Below are 16,683 nucleotides of genomic sequence, written 5' to 3'. Positions count from 1 at the left end.
TCGTTCTCACAAGACGCTTCACCTGCACTGAAACTGTGCGCGAGAGGCTCGTCGCTGACCTGATCACTGTAGTGGTGCAGCAGGCGCTCCTGAGCAGTGGAAGTGAACATTGAGCCACTTGCTGTCGCGGCGATGCCACACCCTGGTCTCCTCCGATTGGCTGGATCGCGGGCGGCCTGTGGCGTCCACAAACTGTGTGAGCCGAATGTAGGCGATGCACGCAGCGTCCTCGCCGATCAGGTGCACGTGTGGGTTGAGCAGGGTGGTGTGCACGGGCTTGCTGTTCTTGCTGAGCACTGGATAAAATAAACAGACAGTAAAGTTTATCCTTAAAATACCTGATAAACTAATGGACTTCAACACAGGGGTTGCCTTTTTATTTTTGTTTTCTATATGTAAAGTAAGCTTGTGTTACGTCAAGATCAGACTGAATGGCATTACTGTCACTTTTACCACAAAAGACGTCAGTCCACAAGCAATGGCTGCTTCAGCTAAGTGGGAGAAATACAATCACAATGTTTTTGGTGTAATTTTAAAAACCTCAGACATTGGACTGGCAGAAAGGCAGAAACTGCTGACGAAAGCTGACGTACTAAAATTCAAACAAACCACCAGCTTCTTCGAGGGAAAACAGTGGAAAAAGTAAAAAGACAACAGCCATACTTATTAATAAGTCATCAAAGATATTTTTCCAAGGAAAAATGCCAAACAGTGCTGCTTAAAGCATTTCAAATATGAGGATTTCGTGCCTGATGCAGGCAGATTAACTGACCGCACACCGGAACAGTTCAGCTACTTCCCAAAAGCTTAAGTACACTTTCCGGTGACCCTCATCCTGCCTGAGGCAAAGCTTCACCTGGCTGCGGTTGTGTTGCCGGCAGGTTAAAACAGACAGGTGCGTTGTGTGCACACACGAGGAGACTCACAGTTGTCAAAGTAGAACTTGTGAAAGTCCATGCCCTCCACCAGGTTCCCCAGGGCCTCGGGTTCAAAAGAGGTGAGTCCAGGATCGCAAATCCTCCTGAGATGTACAAATGAGAAAGAAAAGAACACGGGTGAGAAAGTTAGAGTGGGTGAAACAAAGAGACTTTAGAGCAGAGAAAACAGTAAAGTTAAGACAACTCTCAGAGTATGCTGCTTTAACATTACATAAGTGCACTTTAACTTCTTGCAGAGAGCAGCGAACTCATGCAGCTGCACTCACGTGTAGGCATCGAAGTCTCCATTGTTGATCGCTTCAATCAGCTGCTCTGTTATCTTGATGATCTCCTGTTTACGAGCTACAAAGCAGGACAGACAAAAGAGGCAGACGGTTGGCAAGAAGTTGGTGAGAAGTCGCTTAGAAGTCGAGACAACAATGAACTATATTGTTTTTTTCTCTTTTTCGTCTGATGACATTTTCTCTTTCTGCCTCTCTGCTTTCTTTCCTCTGCGGCTACAAGCTCGACGCTCGTCTTTAACCTCGTCGCTCGGTCTGAAGCAGCTTCGCCGCTGCGGCTCGACCCTCGTCGCCGCCTGTCGCTCTGCCTCTCACCTTCTGCGCAACACGAAAACTGACTTAACACTCTGCTCTGCCCACATATCACCGCCAAAAACGTAAAACTATGAGCCTTGTTTGACAAAAGAAATCTTAACATGAGCTCCACTTATAACTGAGCAAACTATCTAACAAGGAAGACCATCAAGGTGCTACTGAAAGCCCCACAAAATCATCACCAGCGGCCTTTGACTTAAAAACTTTCAAGCTCAACCTTAAACTTTCAAAACTAAAAACATGAAGTGCAGTTCATCATACGGTTTACTCATTTTGTTGTTACATTACCGGCGGCCTCTGACCACCTTTACTAATAAATAAATCAAACTATAACGATTTTAATAATGTCAATACGGAAAATGTTTGTCCCACATTACCGACTCTCCCACCAAACACAAACCAGTTGTAAAAAAGACCTTTAAATGTCTATCAATATTAATGAGCCTGATGCCTGAGAAGTGCCTGTAACCTTTCCACACATTAGAACATGCAATTTAAAAGATCAATGAAACCACATTTTCAAGTTTCAACACTGCATAACATTAAAATACAAGAATGGAGCATCAAATGTGTAATAATCCGCAGCTGAATATGGTCCTGAACAAATGCAATCTTTATGCCGGTTTCTTTAAAATAAAGACCCGAAATGAAGCTTCATACTGCAACCCATTTTTCAAGACTTACATCTTCAGCAAGTTGGCCTGTGCAGCCAATATAAATGAACTGTTTCAAGACCTGCACATGTCATCAAACCAAAGTGGTCCGGTAACATGTGGAGTTTCAAGCCTTAAAAAGGGTGAACCCGTCTCACCGAACCGAGACCCGAGCACCTGACTTCGCCAGTGAGCTGTGATGGTTTTAGTGTGCGACGGCCACACCGAGTTGACAGCAAGGAAAATCTGAGGTGAAGTTAGTCGAGACTGTGTTCTTACTCTGCTTAGTGTTGTTTATAGCAGCGACAGTGTTGCTCCCTAGTGGAGCGGCAGGCATGGAGGACTGCGAGAGCTCAGAGTCAGGGCAGGAGCTGTTGCCTGTGCTGTTCCATGCCATGCGCTTTACGTCATGCGGTGGAACTGAAACACACAACGGGGTGGTCAACAAACACAAAACACGGTGATGGATGACAAGGATGAGATAAACGTGCATGTGATCACCCCCCCCCCCACACACACACACACACCATGCAGTGAAAACTAAAAGTGACCAAACTGAATGAGACACAAAGCTGATGTGGATTAGAAACCAGTAGAGTTAGTGAGAAAGAGACAACAGTCAGAGTTAGTGTGGGTTCAGTTTATGACAGGCAGGCATGCGGATGGGTAACATGAGGACAGGATGGCAGCTGGAAGCGAGATCACTAGAGCTCTGATCGTGATGCTGTGTGATGTGGAAGTCGTTTAACTGCCTGCTCTGCTCATGTCTACTCTACTCTTAATGCTCGGATACATTAACAAAGCCTCATTTGATGAACTGCAGCGACCAAGCGAAGGGGGCGGGGGATCAAAGACATTGCTTGCTCTTAGCTCCTGTTTCGTCCGTGGGGGGAACTTAGCATGTTCAGGAAGGACGGAAGGTGGGAGTGGATAAAGGATGCCGGGGAGCGCTAAAGAGGATGAGAGGAAGAGAGATCAGACTGTCCTGTAAGTGCAGGTGTGTCTGACGAGAGAGAGAGAGAAAGCAGGAGGCGAGGACAAGAGGTCGAGAGGGGGGAGATTAGAGAGGGGGGGAAGATTTGTGAGAGCAAAGAGGCGAGATAAGGTTGTGGCGCATTAAAAGAGAAATGGAGAATGAATTAAGTAAGAGGGAAAGATTACAGAACGTAACAGAGAATAAGGCGTCAGAGCAGAGGAGAACAGGGGGGAGACAATGTGAGGACAAAGAGAAATCTGATGATCTACAACGCTGTGTGCACGGACTCCAGTAAAGTCAGACAGGCAGCAGGGGCCTGTCAGACTGGGAGGCTGGTTTAGGACACCCAGCTGCAAGGTAAGCGAGGCCTCCTCCAGCTGGAGCTGTCACATTAGGAGGACAAAAGGGATAGATGCAGTGAACACTGACACACACACACACACACACACACACACACACGCACGCGCACAAATTTCAGGGTTCCCACAGTGGCCCTGATGAAAGAAAAAAAACAATAAATCACAGCTTTTGTTTTGTTTGAATGACTTTCCATAATTAGGTCAAAGTGCCTGTGTGACCTAAACAAACAAAAAGTTTGTTGTGTGTACAGTGAAGCTCAGTACAAAGTAGTGAGGCGGATAAACGTGTAGTCTTGCTCTTACGACGTGAGCACATCCTTACTGTAGAGCGTAATGGACATACACAGCAGGAAATGACAAACTGCAATCAGTGTGTAAAACAAACAACAGGTCTGGTAATGCATCCCAGTTAAAGGTGTATTCCACTTTATTACAACTTGGGTCTCATTAACCAAAACAAACTTGGGATTTATTGATTCAGCCAGTATCATTGATGGCACTGATCTTCTCATCTCTGGCAATATAAAAATTAACTATGACTTATATTCAGGGAGGTGGGCAGCCAATTCAGCAGTCCCTGCCCTAATTTTGCCACACGATCATCTCCGTGCAGTGAAGAAAAGAACATAGCATATAAAGAGCATAGTGTTGGCAGATTCCCTGAGTTGAGGTATCGGGAGATGGAAAGTCTCTTTGGTGCATCATTAATTTTAACAAGCAGTTAACAAACAGTCTAACCACATTAACAAAAACAAATTAGGAGGTAAAGCTGACAGTGAGCACAGTAAATGAAATCTGAACTGAAAAGTCAGTCAGTCAGCTGTGACAGATGTTTATAACAAACATCTGAGTAACTGATTTACTTTTACCTGTTGTAAAAGCCTGGCTGACCTGGGACCTGTGCTTCACTCAGCTACACTGGGCTAACATGATGCTGTCAGGCTGAAATGCTCCTGTTAATTCTCATCCATCTTATTTTGGTTAAATGTCACGTTTTCTGGTGTTATCAGTCGTTTAATTGCCAGACAAGCTATGACTAAGTTTAAGTTACAACAGGCTGGTTGTGTTTCTCAACAGCTATTTTATTTTTTGTGCATTTACCTCTAAGAAAAGGAGTGATTCTGCCATGATGGAGCTAACTGTGAATAAGCTAAGACAACAGCTGCAGAAACAGTTTAAGCTGACTTTGAAGAGCTGAAAAACTGGGCCCTCATGCCAAATCATCAACAGCTAACAGAGTTACACAGCACAAAGAACACATGTTTGTCTAAAACTTGTCTGAATTCTTTCCCCCAGACTTGTTTTCAGTTATTGTCAGACTACAGAAATGAACTTGATGAGTACAACAAAATTATTACCAATTTGAATGACATGCAAAACTACAAAAACATGATCCAAGTCGTAATAAACCAGGAATTATCCTCTAAACAAATCAAACTGATCCAAATATCAAGCAATATAAAAATTCTGTGATGTTCACTGGGTTTCTATAAAATTTAAAAACAAAAGAAAAATCAAGAATATTCCACAAATTCCAAAACCAGTGGGAACCCTCAAAAACAAACAAAAAAAAGCTTGGTGGATCAGAGTGAGGGAGCTCAAAGATGTAAGACGTCATTGCCAGTGACTACAAAAAGCCAGGGTGGGGGTGGGGGTGGGGGTGGGAAGGTGGGGGTGTTAGATCCTTGCCAGTGGCGACCATATAGCTTCTGGTTGCCATGGATAAACTTACTGGCAGGTGAGCTTTGAGGTGAGGGCAGAAGTGGGGGCATCTCCTCTGTGGCGCTGCTCTGACTCAGCGCCGAACTGTCCGCTAGAACACACACACAAAACGCAGCCACACACACACACACGATAAATACGTACACACACAGTCAAGAGTGTGAGAGACGTGTCGCATCTCAGCACACCTGCCAGTCACTACAGTCAAATTACGCACACTTGACTAGATGGGAGACAGAGAAAGAGAGAGAGAGAGCGGATAAGAACAGGAAAAAGGGAAGGAAACACTTAAGTACCTTTCCTACCTTTCATTTCCTCCTCGTCGTTGGTGGCATTGCTCTCCGTCGATCCCTGTTGAGTGCAGACAGACAAACAGAAAGACAGCGGGATTAAAAAGCCAGCGTCTGGGCCTGAGAGTGAAGCGGCCGGGTGGAGTTCGGGCTTTCGGACCGACAGAACGCACATCTCACCTTGACTCCATCAGGAGGGTTGTGCACCACTGTGCTCTGAGATTCCTGCAATGCAGAGCAGAGCAGTTAGTCCCGCACATCGTAATCCTGAACCAGTGCCTCTCAACCGGCTTTAAACTGGGCCCCCATTTACCTCAGCCAGCGTCTCCAAAAACTGTGAGGAGTTCAGGCTGGGGGATTCAATATTTTCATTTAGATCAGCAGCCAAAGATTATTTTCATTGTTGATTGTTTAAATCCAGAAAAGAGTGAGAAATGCTTTAGTCATTCTGAGCTAAACAGGAAAGTGCTGCACTTTGTTTTAAGCGTGCGAAGAGATTTTATTAGAGCTACAACTAATGATTAATTTAAATTATTGCTGAACCACATTTGATGATTTGGACTACAAAATACCAGGAAAACAGTACAAAATGACATTTTCAAACATCTTTTTATTTTTTTAAATCAAACCAGTCGCAGTTTGTTTACTTCAACGGTTACCTGACCATCAAAACAGTTGATCGACTAATTGTTTCAGCCATGGTTTAATCTGCAGTGAACATCAATAATTAATGTCTGGTTCACCATACATTTGCGTAACATAAAAATCTACCAATAAAATATTCCAATCAACATTCTGATATTGATTCCAGGCCTTCCGGTGGCCTTCTTTGGGGTCCTGCACCACCAGTTGAGAGGCACGATTTCACCAGACCAGACGCCGTATTATGTAATCACACCAGTATAAGATGTAATATGTAATTCATGCTAGCAAAACATCTCAAAATCACAACATGCTGATACTACAGCACAATGCTAAACACGTGGCAGTATAGTAAGGATGTCAATGGGATGTTAATGGTGGCAAGATGAAGAGGGGCGAGAAAGATGGTTGGATGGGCAAAGAAACTTGGATGACAAAGTAAGACGTTAGGATAGACGGTTGCAAGGCGGTGCTGGATTTTAAGGATAGCAGGTTAAGCACGGGAGAAAAGCGAATAACACACACACACACACAATTAATTCTACTAAACCACGACTCTGCAGTTCTCTGCTCCACTTATATAATCCTAAAGACGAGTTCATGCTCCTTAGAGATCTAAAAAGCTGCACAAGTGCAGCCTGACATTCAAGGTGATGATGAGAATTTTCAATTTTAATTAAACGTCTTTTTCTGCTTTGATTCAGGAACACGTGTGCAGCTTGACGGGGGGGTCAAATGGCTTGAGGACAGTGCTGCCGGGACGGGGAATGTTACAGTGCAAAACCTCCTGGATGGTAAGATGAAGGATGACAAGCAGCGACTATGACGATGGAGGATGAGACACAACTTGCTACTATGCAACTACTGGAGGGTGGAGAGGCGGTTAAGAGGCGAGAACCGATGCTGAGGCGGCCTACTGTACCATCTGGGCGTTGGTTGCCATGTTGGTGTCTTTCAGGGCATTGATGGCGCTCACTATACTGTTCTTACTGTTGTTGGTAGAAGGCTGGGACGAGAACGCAGACACTCAAAGTGAACACATGTTACACATACACACACACACACACAGATGCATTAGAATTACACGCCTTTTAGGGAAAAGGGGCTAATGTTGGTCAATTCTCCCAGGCTGTTGAAAGGTAACAGGGTAAATGAGAGGGTGAGTGCCACAGAAGGGCCTGTAGATCATCCTTTTTACTGCCTCACTAACTCTCTATACCTCTGCCACTTAACTGCACAGAGAGACCCCTGGGGCAGGGGAGAAAGAGAGGAGGAGGAGGGAGAGAAATGCTTTATAGCAGCAGAGAATGAAAGAGACTGCTCAGAAGAAGAGACAGCAGCGAACCTCTGACCGAGGCCGATTAAAAGGTGAAAGAGCAAACACAGAAAAAAAATAAAATGCATTGACAATTATACAGAAGAATGTGGCTGTTACAGAGAAAAAGTTAAATAGTTTCTCAAACTTCTGGATGGGATGCTGGGAACTAAAAACAGGTCAGAAGGTTGAGAAACCCAGAGGAGAAGCATAAAACTCTGAAAAATATCTTTTACTATGTGAAAACGATAGCTTGTAATATAACAGAAGGATGAAAAAGTAAGCCAGACAGAGACAGAAAAAAAGAACAGAAAGTTTAAAAAAAAAAGGGGTCAGCTGATAGAAAAGAGACAGGACACAGTGTAGTAGAACAAAAGAGCACAGAGCGGTGATGAGACAACCTTACCTTAGCAGAATCTGACTTCTTGTTGAGTAAACTTTTGCATGCTGTAAAAAAAAAGGATGGAGGAGGATAGAAAGGGAGAGAAACAGGTAGAGTTTTATTGTTGACAACATCATCCATACAGCTCTTTCCCCGCTTTTACAGAAATGCACAACTTGAGCAGAAAACCCCCCTGTGTTTATCTATGAAACCCCATGACAAAGTAAGCCTAGACTGATGCCAGAGAATAACATGCATTTAATGGATTTCTTGGGCATTTTTTTTTTCCCGTTGGCTGTAAAAGTTGCTACACTCTGCAAAACCCATTCAACATCATAATCCATTCATTGCCATCTGGGAATAAAAGAGAAACCTGAGAGCAAAGTAAACTTCCTCAATCCATTTCCTGTCTGGAAGACCCCAGCAGATCTAAAAAGAGAGTGATGGTCAGACTCAAACTGCCGCCAGGACTGACAGTGATGAGCGAGGTTAATGTAAATCATTGATTTCTTCTAAGGGCCCAAGTCACTTTTCCTCTCAGTCTGAAGTGCTCAACTGTCTATTGCTTCCTTTTCTCTCATTTTCTACTGACACACGCACACACACACGCGCACACACGCGCACACACAAACACACACACACTCACAATGGTTCCAAAAATCTTATCTTGTGTTTCTTACCTTCCAATAAGAAATGGGAGAGGGGAAAGACAGGTAGAGGGGTGGGGAGGGGGTTGAAAGAGAGGGCTTAGTATTTCAGTACAAGAGAATGGAGATAAGGGGCACAGCATTTATAGCAGCAAACAATATCAAGTGACATCTCATGCTCCTTAATCTTGGCTGCTGTGTCGATATGCAGCTCTTATCTTGGCCTGGCCATGCAGCATCCAAAGGAAAAAAAATTATATATAAAAAAGAATATATTCATTCCACAACCAGGGAAAGGAGAGAGCTGATTGTTCAGAGCGCAAACGCCTGCTCTCAATTCGGCTAGATTTTCTACCAAACAGCTATCAGGATGCTAACCGTGACAGCATGGGACCACCGCCTTCATACGCTCTCTAAATACCTTCCTTCCCTCCTGTTCCTCTGGAGAGTGATAACCAATTTCACATGACACGGCAGGAAGAGTCAAGATGACCCAGAGTGTGAGCTCTGCACCACTCGAGCAACATACCAGCTTGATGATGAACGGGGAAGGACAGATTAGAAAGCATCTGAAGTGGTTTCTCCCGAGAGCATTTTACAGGATATAAACCACACAGGACACCCACATGCAAAAGGCAGCAAGGCAAACACCTTTCTAGAAACAAACAGGAAATGCTTCAAACGCACACTTCTGTCACATTTTCTGTTTCCTGTAACGTCATTAGAAAAAAAAAAGGAACCCTCATGAGCAAACTGCCAAGCCTTGCTTCAGCCATACTCTAGAGAGATGTGCAAGAAAGCTGGATAGTTTTTTTAAAAAAAGTGCCAGGACTGTGGACGGTGATGGGTGACATCATCAGAGGTACAAAAGAAAGGAAAAAAAAAAAAAAAATAGCTAGACGATTAAAAAAGGAGAGCTGAGGAGTCCCATCTGGAGTGATGATGTCACACTTGATATTCACAGAAACTTACAAACAGCCAACTTGGTCCAGTCTCAGCGAGGAAGCCCGCATTCGGAGGGCTCTAGCTGACAATCAGACCACCACAAACACCCCCTGAATCGCAGGGCACCAATCACACATTCCAGTAATTAACACCTGCCTCCCCTCTTAGGTTCCTCCACTGACGTCACCTTCCCTTTCACATTTTTACCTTTACCCTGCCTACAAGTAGATCCTAGTTAGATTTATGTCCACTGTAGAGCAAAGAGGATTCTCTCTGAAAAGGTGACAGAAAATCCAGTCTGCTCTACACTGTCTGTTTCTAATGTACTCGATCCATGGAGCCACCATCGGAATCGCCGACCCGTCCCCACCCACCAGAACGGGAGCTGAGCTTGATGTTAGCACTTTCCAAAGAAAAGGGGTCCTTCCCTCCACTCATGGTGAGAGTGACTGGAATATGTCACCGGGTATCTGACAAATGTGGCAGCCACAGTTTGCTGCCACGTTGGCTTGTGGCATTCCTTTAGGGAGTCATGGAGACTTTTTTTTTTTTTGGAAAGTACTAAAACAGACCTCGGGAGGGGGAGATGAGACGTGGGATGCCTTTAATCTCCAGGGATTCATCAGGAAGGCTGCACAATGTTGATGGTTTCAACAGCAGCCTCCGGCAGCAGCACCAAAGGCAGAACCTCCCATCCGTCTCGGTATAAACTTCTCCCCCAGCTCCTCAACATCCGCCTTTCCCCTACCCTCCCACCAGAACCCAGGTCGGTCGATGGCAGCACGCCAACCCAGCTCTTGCCGGCCCCCTGCAGTGTCAGTTCCCGCCCCCAGGATACATGCCCCTCCTCATCCCCTGCCCCAGTCCGTCCTGTGCCCATCCTCACAGCCCTGGGCCGGGGTGGAGAGCACAGGGGCGTATGGGGTCAGCTGGAAGTCAGGATGGAGCTTGCTTGAAGTGACAACGTAACTAATTTGGGAGATGAAATGGGGGTTACAAGATTGAAGCCGAGTGGCAGTGAGGTGTAAATGTAAAAAGCACTTTGGAGCGCAGGTTGAATCAATTACCATTAAATGATGCTGATGTACATGAAAGTGGACATAAAATGTGATATCTTTGCTTTACAGCAAAGACGACACCCACAAATAAGACCCTAAATGCACAAAATTTATGTGAGTATGCATGCATGTATGTGTGTGTGAATTCTGATGGAGATGCTGGCAGAGGCTGCATGCAGGAGTTTTTGGGTAGTAATGGGGTCCCACCCCTGTACTATGAACCAAATGAGTAACCGTGTGTGGAGAGGATGGGCGTGTCTCTGGGACGTACCTTCCTGAGCCAGTGAGGCCGTGGAGGAGGCGGCAGCAGCAGAGTTGGTATGCTGCCGGCCCACTATTGGACAGAAATGCTACAGTTGGGAGGGGCTGTGCAAATTAGGCAGATCTATCTTACGACTGTTCAATCATGGGCCTAGAAAGCTGCAGGGTGTGCTGGCCGCAGCCCAGACACATCACAAGGCTGGACAGGAATGGGCTGAAGCAAAGACGTGCACCCCTGTGGTTTACTAGGCCCAGGGTTGAAATCATTAGCCATCGACTGACCAATTACTTAGAGGCTGAGAACAAGGCTTCAGCGAAAACAAGTCACTCTCAGTAGATTGAGATAAAAGCACAGATTATTTGCAGTCACCTGGTTTTTTTAACACCACACTTGCCCCCAACATAAAAATCTCATTTAAGTCTAGGCTTTCCTCTCTCATACATGCAAATGCTCCATGGGCAGCAGAAAAGAGAGACACAAACACACACACAGAGACACACACACACACACACCTATGCACAAACACACAGGGAGAGATACATTAGCATGGACAAGGACGTAACTGACACCCACATATAATCAGGTACATGACACAATATCACATTTTAGCCTGTTCACATCATCAGGATGCAATGCATTCAATATAATCCACCATTATCAATACATTATTTCTTCCATGTCTTGAAGGAAAGTCAGGTTTCAAATCAGTTTGGACGTTGTAAGCAAACAAAATACTGTGAACACAAAAAACATTGTTATTTTGAGGATGAGTGGGTGAGTGTGTGTGTATGTGTGTGTGTGTGTGTGTGGTGAGGGGGTTAAAAGAGGTGCAGAGGACTCTATTCACTCTCCTTCCTCCTCTCACTCTGCATGTGCTGCGTGGGAGGCTGAGGGCGAAGTGCACACCCACCTGAGAAGTTTCTGGACACCAGCATGGTGGTGAGAATGGCTCCCTGGAGGAGGAGAGGAAGGAGCGCAGAGAAGTGAGGGAGGTATAATGAGCACAAGAAGTTTTGTTTTATTTAACAGGACCCCCCCCCTTCTTCTTCTTCTGGACTTGCTGCTCTGTATTCATTTCTAAATGGGACAGTAACATTTTTGTCTTACAGTCTTTTTAACAGCAGCAAATTCATCACAGTGCAGTTCTTTTCAGACAAGGCTGAGGGTTTGTGTCTAATTATCAAAAAAGATGAGATATCCCATTGACTTCTTCACATCTCCAAGTCTGATAACGTGTTCTTCTATGCAAATGAATTTAAATGGTGTGACACAAAAGAACAACTGCTACTTGATCCATTAGTTTGCATGTATGGCCGTGAATGCAAACTACAGCAACTAGAGCCGCATATCATCATGTTTCAACACTGCTGCTGATTCGATGTTTCTGGGCACATGCCAAAGTTATATTTTCTATTTTGAGCAGTACAAATGATATTTTCTACAAAACAAAAGGTCATATAAACATGAATAAACCTGAAGAGATTGGATACTGCGCAGTAGTGTCCTAAATTTGATTAACTTTTTATTCAAGTTGGACACAAACAGAAAAAGAGAAAAGAATTGACCAGAAATTTAGTGTCAAATTTTTGTACTTTTCACATTTCACAGGAGAGCATTGACTTTGACTGTACTGACCCTAAAAGTTCAGTGGACCTCAGATATCACAAAAGAGAGGTAGGTGGGCAGAGGATGACCAGGGAGGCTATTTTTTTTAAAATAGCAAGAGGAAAGTGAGACAAAATATGCATGTCAACAGAGAGGCTGCATATAAAAACTTAGGAAGAGTACCTTGAGTTTTCGGCGAGCATTGAACTTGCGGAGACACTCGACAGTTTCCTGCCTGTGCATCATGGAAGCCACTGTAGAGCGGTGCTGCATGAGGACAAAACAACCATTAGAACACATTAGAAAAACTCAGTGAGTCTCTTTGAAAAGAATCATTTGAAGGCTACAACACAGCAGTGCTGTGCGAGTACATCCAGATCTTCTCGTGCACCATCTTGTGTATTTCCAATATTTCTCTTAGGTGGGTGAGTGAGTGAACACTTACGCAGACCCACGGGTGTTTGAGGGCCTGTTCGGCAGTGATTCTCTTGGCTGGGTTAATGGTCAACATCTGGTTGATCAGATTCTTTGCCTCTGGAGTCACCGTGTCCCACTCAGGTGATGGGAACTTGGAAAAACAAAGAAACAATTGGGTGTAACAGTTGGAAAGAAAAACAGTAAATAAGTGAATTGAAAACAATACACGTTTCCTGAAGAACTGAATAACATTATGCTTCCTCATTCTAATGAGGCTAATTTTGGGTCTTGAGTTGATTTGTCAAAATTGGACTGATATAACAACAAAATTGCTGGGTTTCTTGTTGGATTAACACAAAAACATGCGCCTGAGACTTCCCCAGTCACTCTGGAAACCGCAATGTGACTCGATTACTCAGGGACTGAGAAAGGAGGATACCCCTTCTCTGAGTCTCTCTCTTGCACACGTACACAAACACACACACACCTCTGCAATGCGTCAGGGAGGCCCTGATAGGATCAATAGCTTCGGACCAGCTCTCAATTTGGACACTATTAAACATTCAAAAACTGCTTAGCAAACCTCTGCACTGCACCTTCACAAATTTACACACACACACAAACAAACACACACTTACATCATATGCTCCAGCTTTGATCTGCTGATAGAGTTTGTGTTGATCTTCATCCCAGAATGGAGGATACCCCACTAACAAGATGTAGAGGATAACACCTGACAGAAAACAAGTTAAGAAGTTGACTTAACAAATAAACAGGGCCGGAGTCTGATGCTTGCAAAAAGCTGAGGAACAGGTTTAATGCTCAAAGGTAAGGCTGAAGACTCACCACAAGCCCATATATCCACAGGCTTGCCGTAGGGGTCCTTCCTCAGGACTTCAGGGGAGAGATAGCCGGGGGTGCCTGCAAACCCTGTCCGACAGATGAACCAGAGGACACAATTAACCAGTTCCTTCCATTAAAATTCAGATGAAGGCTCTTTCGGGGCAGTTATGGAGAATGGTACAGGTGATATCGACCTGTTGGACTCCAAGGCAACACCAGATTATGACTGGTGTGCAGAGTAACAATCAAATAGCCGTTAATCATCTCATCCCTGGTAGACAGTCGGCCAAATGCTGACGGCTCGGCTGTTAGCCAAGACGCAATGGCCTAAGCATGAACTGGAAAGTGTCTGTGAGCCTCTTAAACAATTCTCACACAAATATTCTGTGGCTTCCAAGTGGGCAGGTGGACGTGTGTCTGTACAGACCTCCTGCATGAATGAAGTCCTATTCAGCTGTGATCTGATTATATGCTTAAGCCAAGAAATTACGGAGTGCTTAACACGTTAACTGTCCAGCTTGTTTGATATGCGTGTGTCACTGTTTGTGTTGTCTCACCAAACCAAGCCTGTTGGTCTCCCTGCACTTCAATGGCAAGGCCGAAGTCTGCCAGCTTCACTGCAGCTCCCTTCATCTTGCTGGCCAACAGCAGGTTCTCAGGCTGACACACACACACACACACACACACACACACAGCAGAATGTAGGACAACAGATCAAGACAGTGAGAGACAGATAGTGACAGGCACTCTTCACTAAAGCTCTTTCTTAGAAATGTTCATATTGGATGTATTCAACACAGCTTGTGTGGGGGTGGGGTAAAGGTGTGAGAAAGACGGAGGATGTAGAGAGAGGACAGGCGGCTGAGAATCTCCACAGCGCCTTATATGGGCATGGGTTCGTAGCCATAGAAACCAGTCGGGAGTCATTTAGGCAGCTCTGCAGACTGCATGCTAAATGGAAAGAGTACTTAGTGAGAGGCAGCGTGTGTGGCAGCGCTCTGGATGGCCGTTGTTTGGGCAGTAGGACTTAAATGGCTGCAGTAAAAGCCCACTCAGGATAAAAGGCCAACAAATCAGACAGGCAGCGCTCGAGGTAACAACGTTACCCTCCGACGCAAGAGCTTGCACGCACGTATGCGCGCGCTCACACACACCCACACATATATATTATGCAAAAAGCCACTCACAAGTGCCTGAGATGCCCCTTGAGATAGTTTCTTCCACACCTTGAGGTCTGTGCTCGAAAAGGTACAATTCAGCACACATTATTACCGTGTTTCATACCAGGATTATAATCATCAAACTGGGTTAAGTAGAAAACTGAAGGTTGCAGAGAAACTCTCTCCTTCTACTCCTTACATGTGAGCCTATCAGCAATTTGGGACACTTCATGCCCCTCCCCCCGCTGCTCTATGGGTGGCGTGATGTCACACGTGTTGTCCTGGCAACTCCCAAGGTTTATCTGTGCATTCACCTCATCTCTCATAATAAACCCACTTCACAAAAGTACAATGTGTGTGTGTGTGTGTGTGTATATGTATATGCACACACACACACACACTTATGGAGTCATTGTCTTTTCCTTGCCATAGGTGAGAGACAACCCCCCCACCACGTGATCATGACTCACCATCTCTTTGCTCAACACGAACACACATGAATGCGGCCGGCGCACGCACTCACACGCGCGGCTGTGGTCACGGACAGACAAAGTGACAGATCTGAGATCAGAGTACATATGGTGGATGCAAGAGGGACGCAGGGGAAAAATAAAGAGGGATAAAAGCAGAAATGCAGAGGAAAAGAGAGGGAGATGGAGAAACCGAGAGCCATCTGTGTGTTGCCATGGCCACGAGCAGAGGTGTGTGTGTGTGTGTGCGTGTGTGGTTGTCAGGGCAACGGGCAGCCACTCACCTTGAGGTCCCTGTGCACAATATCATGCTGGTGGATATGATTGACACTCTCCAAGATCTGACTAATGCAATGACTACGGAGAGAGAAAAGAGGACAAACAGAGAGAAAGATGTGTCAGACACTGCCCATCATAACACACACACCATCACATATACTGTTCGTGAAGCCTGGTGGGATTATGGTCTGGTTATAAAACTGATGAATTTCACAAGCTAGAGAACCTCGCATCACTCTTGTTCACGATACAATTAATAAACCAAACCTGTCGTACATTTTAAATGGCTGTTCGACAACATGTGCAGAGTGGTTGGATGCAGAGTTGACTGACAGATAATTAACAGGCAACCATTCAGAATTATTCATTTGTTTAAGTGTTTCAAGTGGAAATGCCAAACAATCTTCTTGTGTGTTTTATTTGTTTTTAATGTGGGGATTTACTGATATCTAAATTTTATGTCACTGCAAACAGAATGTCTTTGGGTTCATCATGGACATGTCAAAGTGTGATTTAGGTAATATGTGACATGCATTTTCCCCCATTTTTCAAAGGATTGACTGAGAAAACAATCAACAGAATCAATATTAAAAACAATCATTAACAAATATAATCATTTTGCTGCCTAAAAGCATGTAAAACAGAAAAAAATTCACCTCTCCTGCATTCTAAGCCAGTAAAGCTTGAACTTATGGCTAAGTCTGAACATAACTTTCACTAGACACAGTTATTTATTTTATTTATTCATTATTAATTTACTTCATTTATTAATACTCATGTGGGAAGTCTTCCACCACACCGTCAATAAATCTCTATCACATAAGCAATTTTAACGATAGGGGCATTAATTCAGCTGCCATTTATACCATTATTTCTCTGGTGTGCATGTTTTCACACTCGTCTGGTGGGTTAGTTAGCTTGTGACGGATCTAGTAAACATTTCCCACAAGCCTGTACCCGAGCACCTAATAGCTGTACTTCGCACAGTGGTGTCAGGCTCCACGATCCCTCTATTTGAGGCTCATGTTCATGTCACGTCTCTGGAAAGGTTAACGGGTCAAAGGTTGAGGCCCAGCTAGAGAGAGCGAGGCTGAGGCTCAGGCCACGTGGCTGCTTGGTTTGTG

The 16,683-nt window shown here is 44.7% G+C and overlaps 1 protein-coding gene across 19 annotated transcripts in view; it reads right to left on the bottom strand.

The window, feature by feature from the left end:
- Window positions 1-16,683, bottom strand: part of LOC124053055 (calcium/calmodulin-dependent protein kinase type II subunit gamma-like) — a 32,708-nt gene that overhangs the window by 2,716 nt on the left and 13,309 nt on the right. The window contains exons 6-22 of one of the 19 annotated variants that reach the window (XM_046377998.1): window positions 15,565-15,637; window positions 14,208-14,310; window positions 13,654-13,737; window positions 13,446-13,540; window positions 12,836-12,958; window positions 12,574-12,657; window positions 11,696-11,738; window positions 10,795-10,857; window positions 7,898-7,938; window positions 7,099-7,182; window positions 5,715-5,759; window positions 5,541-5,595; window positions 5,255-5,335; window positions 2,467-2,607; window positions 1,205-1,280; window positions 927-1,021; window positions 60-296 (exon numbers count right to left, since the gene is read on the bottom strand). In XM_046377998.1, coding sequence (XP_046233954.1) covers window positions 64-296; window positions 927-1,021; window positions 1,205-1,280; window positions 2,467-2,607; window positions 5,255-5,335; window positions 5,541-5,595; window positions 5,715-5,759; window positions 7,099-7,182; window positions 7,898-7,938; window positions 10,795-10,857; window positions 11,696-11,738; window positions 12,574-12,657; window positions 12,836-12,958; window positions 13,446-13,540; window positions 13,654-13,737; window positions 14,208-14,310; window positions 15,565-15,637 — 1,519 coding nt within the window. In that variant the 3' untranslated portion in view covers window positions 60-63. The remainder of the gene's footprint in view (window positions 1-59; window positions 297-926; window positions 1,022-1,204; window positions 1,281-2,466; window positions 2,608-5,254; window positions 5,336-5,540; window positions 5,596-5,714; window positions 5,760-7,098; window positions 7,183-7,897; window positions 7,939-10,794; window positions 10,858-11,695; window positions 11,739-12,573; window positions 12,658-12,835; window positions 12,959-13,445; window positions 13,541-13,653; window positions 13,738-14,207; window positions 14,311-15,564; window positions 15,638-16,683) is intronic. The other 18 variants (XM_046377999.1, XM_046378005.1, XM_046378007.1 and 15 more) reach the window with 18 other exon arrangements.

Source organism: Scatophagus argus, chromosome 21 (genome assembly GCF_020382885.2).
Source record: "Scatophagus argus isolate fScaArg1 chromosome 21, fScaArg1.pri, whole genome shotgun sequence".
Classification (NCBI taxonomy): Eukaryota; Metazoa; Chordata; class Actinopteri; family Scatophagidae; genus Scatophagus; species Scatophagus argus.
The sequence above is the reverse complement of the archived record's forward strand: the minus strand, read 5'-3'. Positions and strand labels throughout refer to the sequence as shown.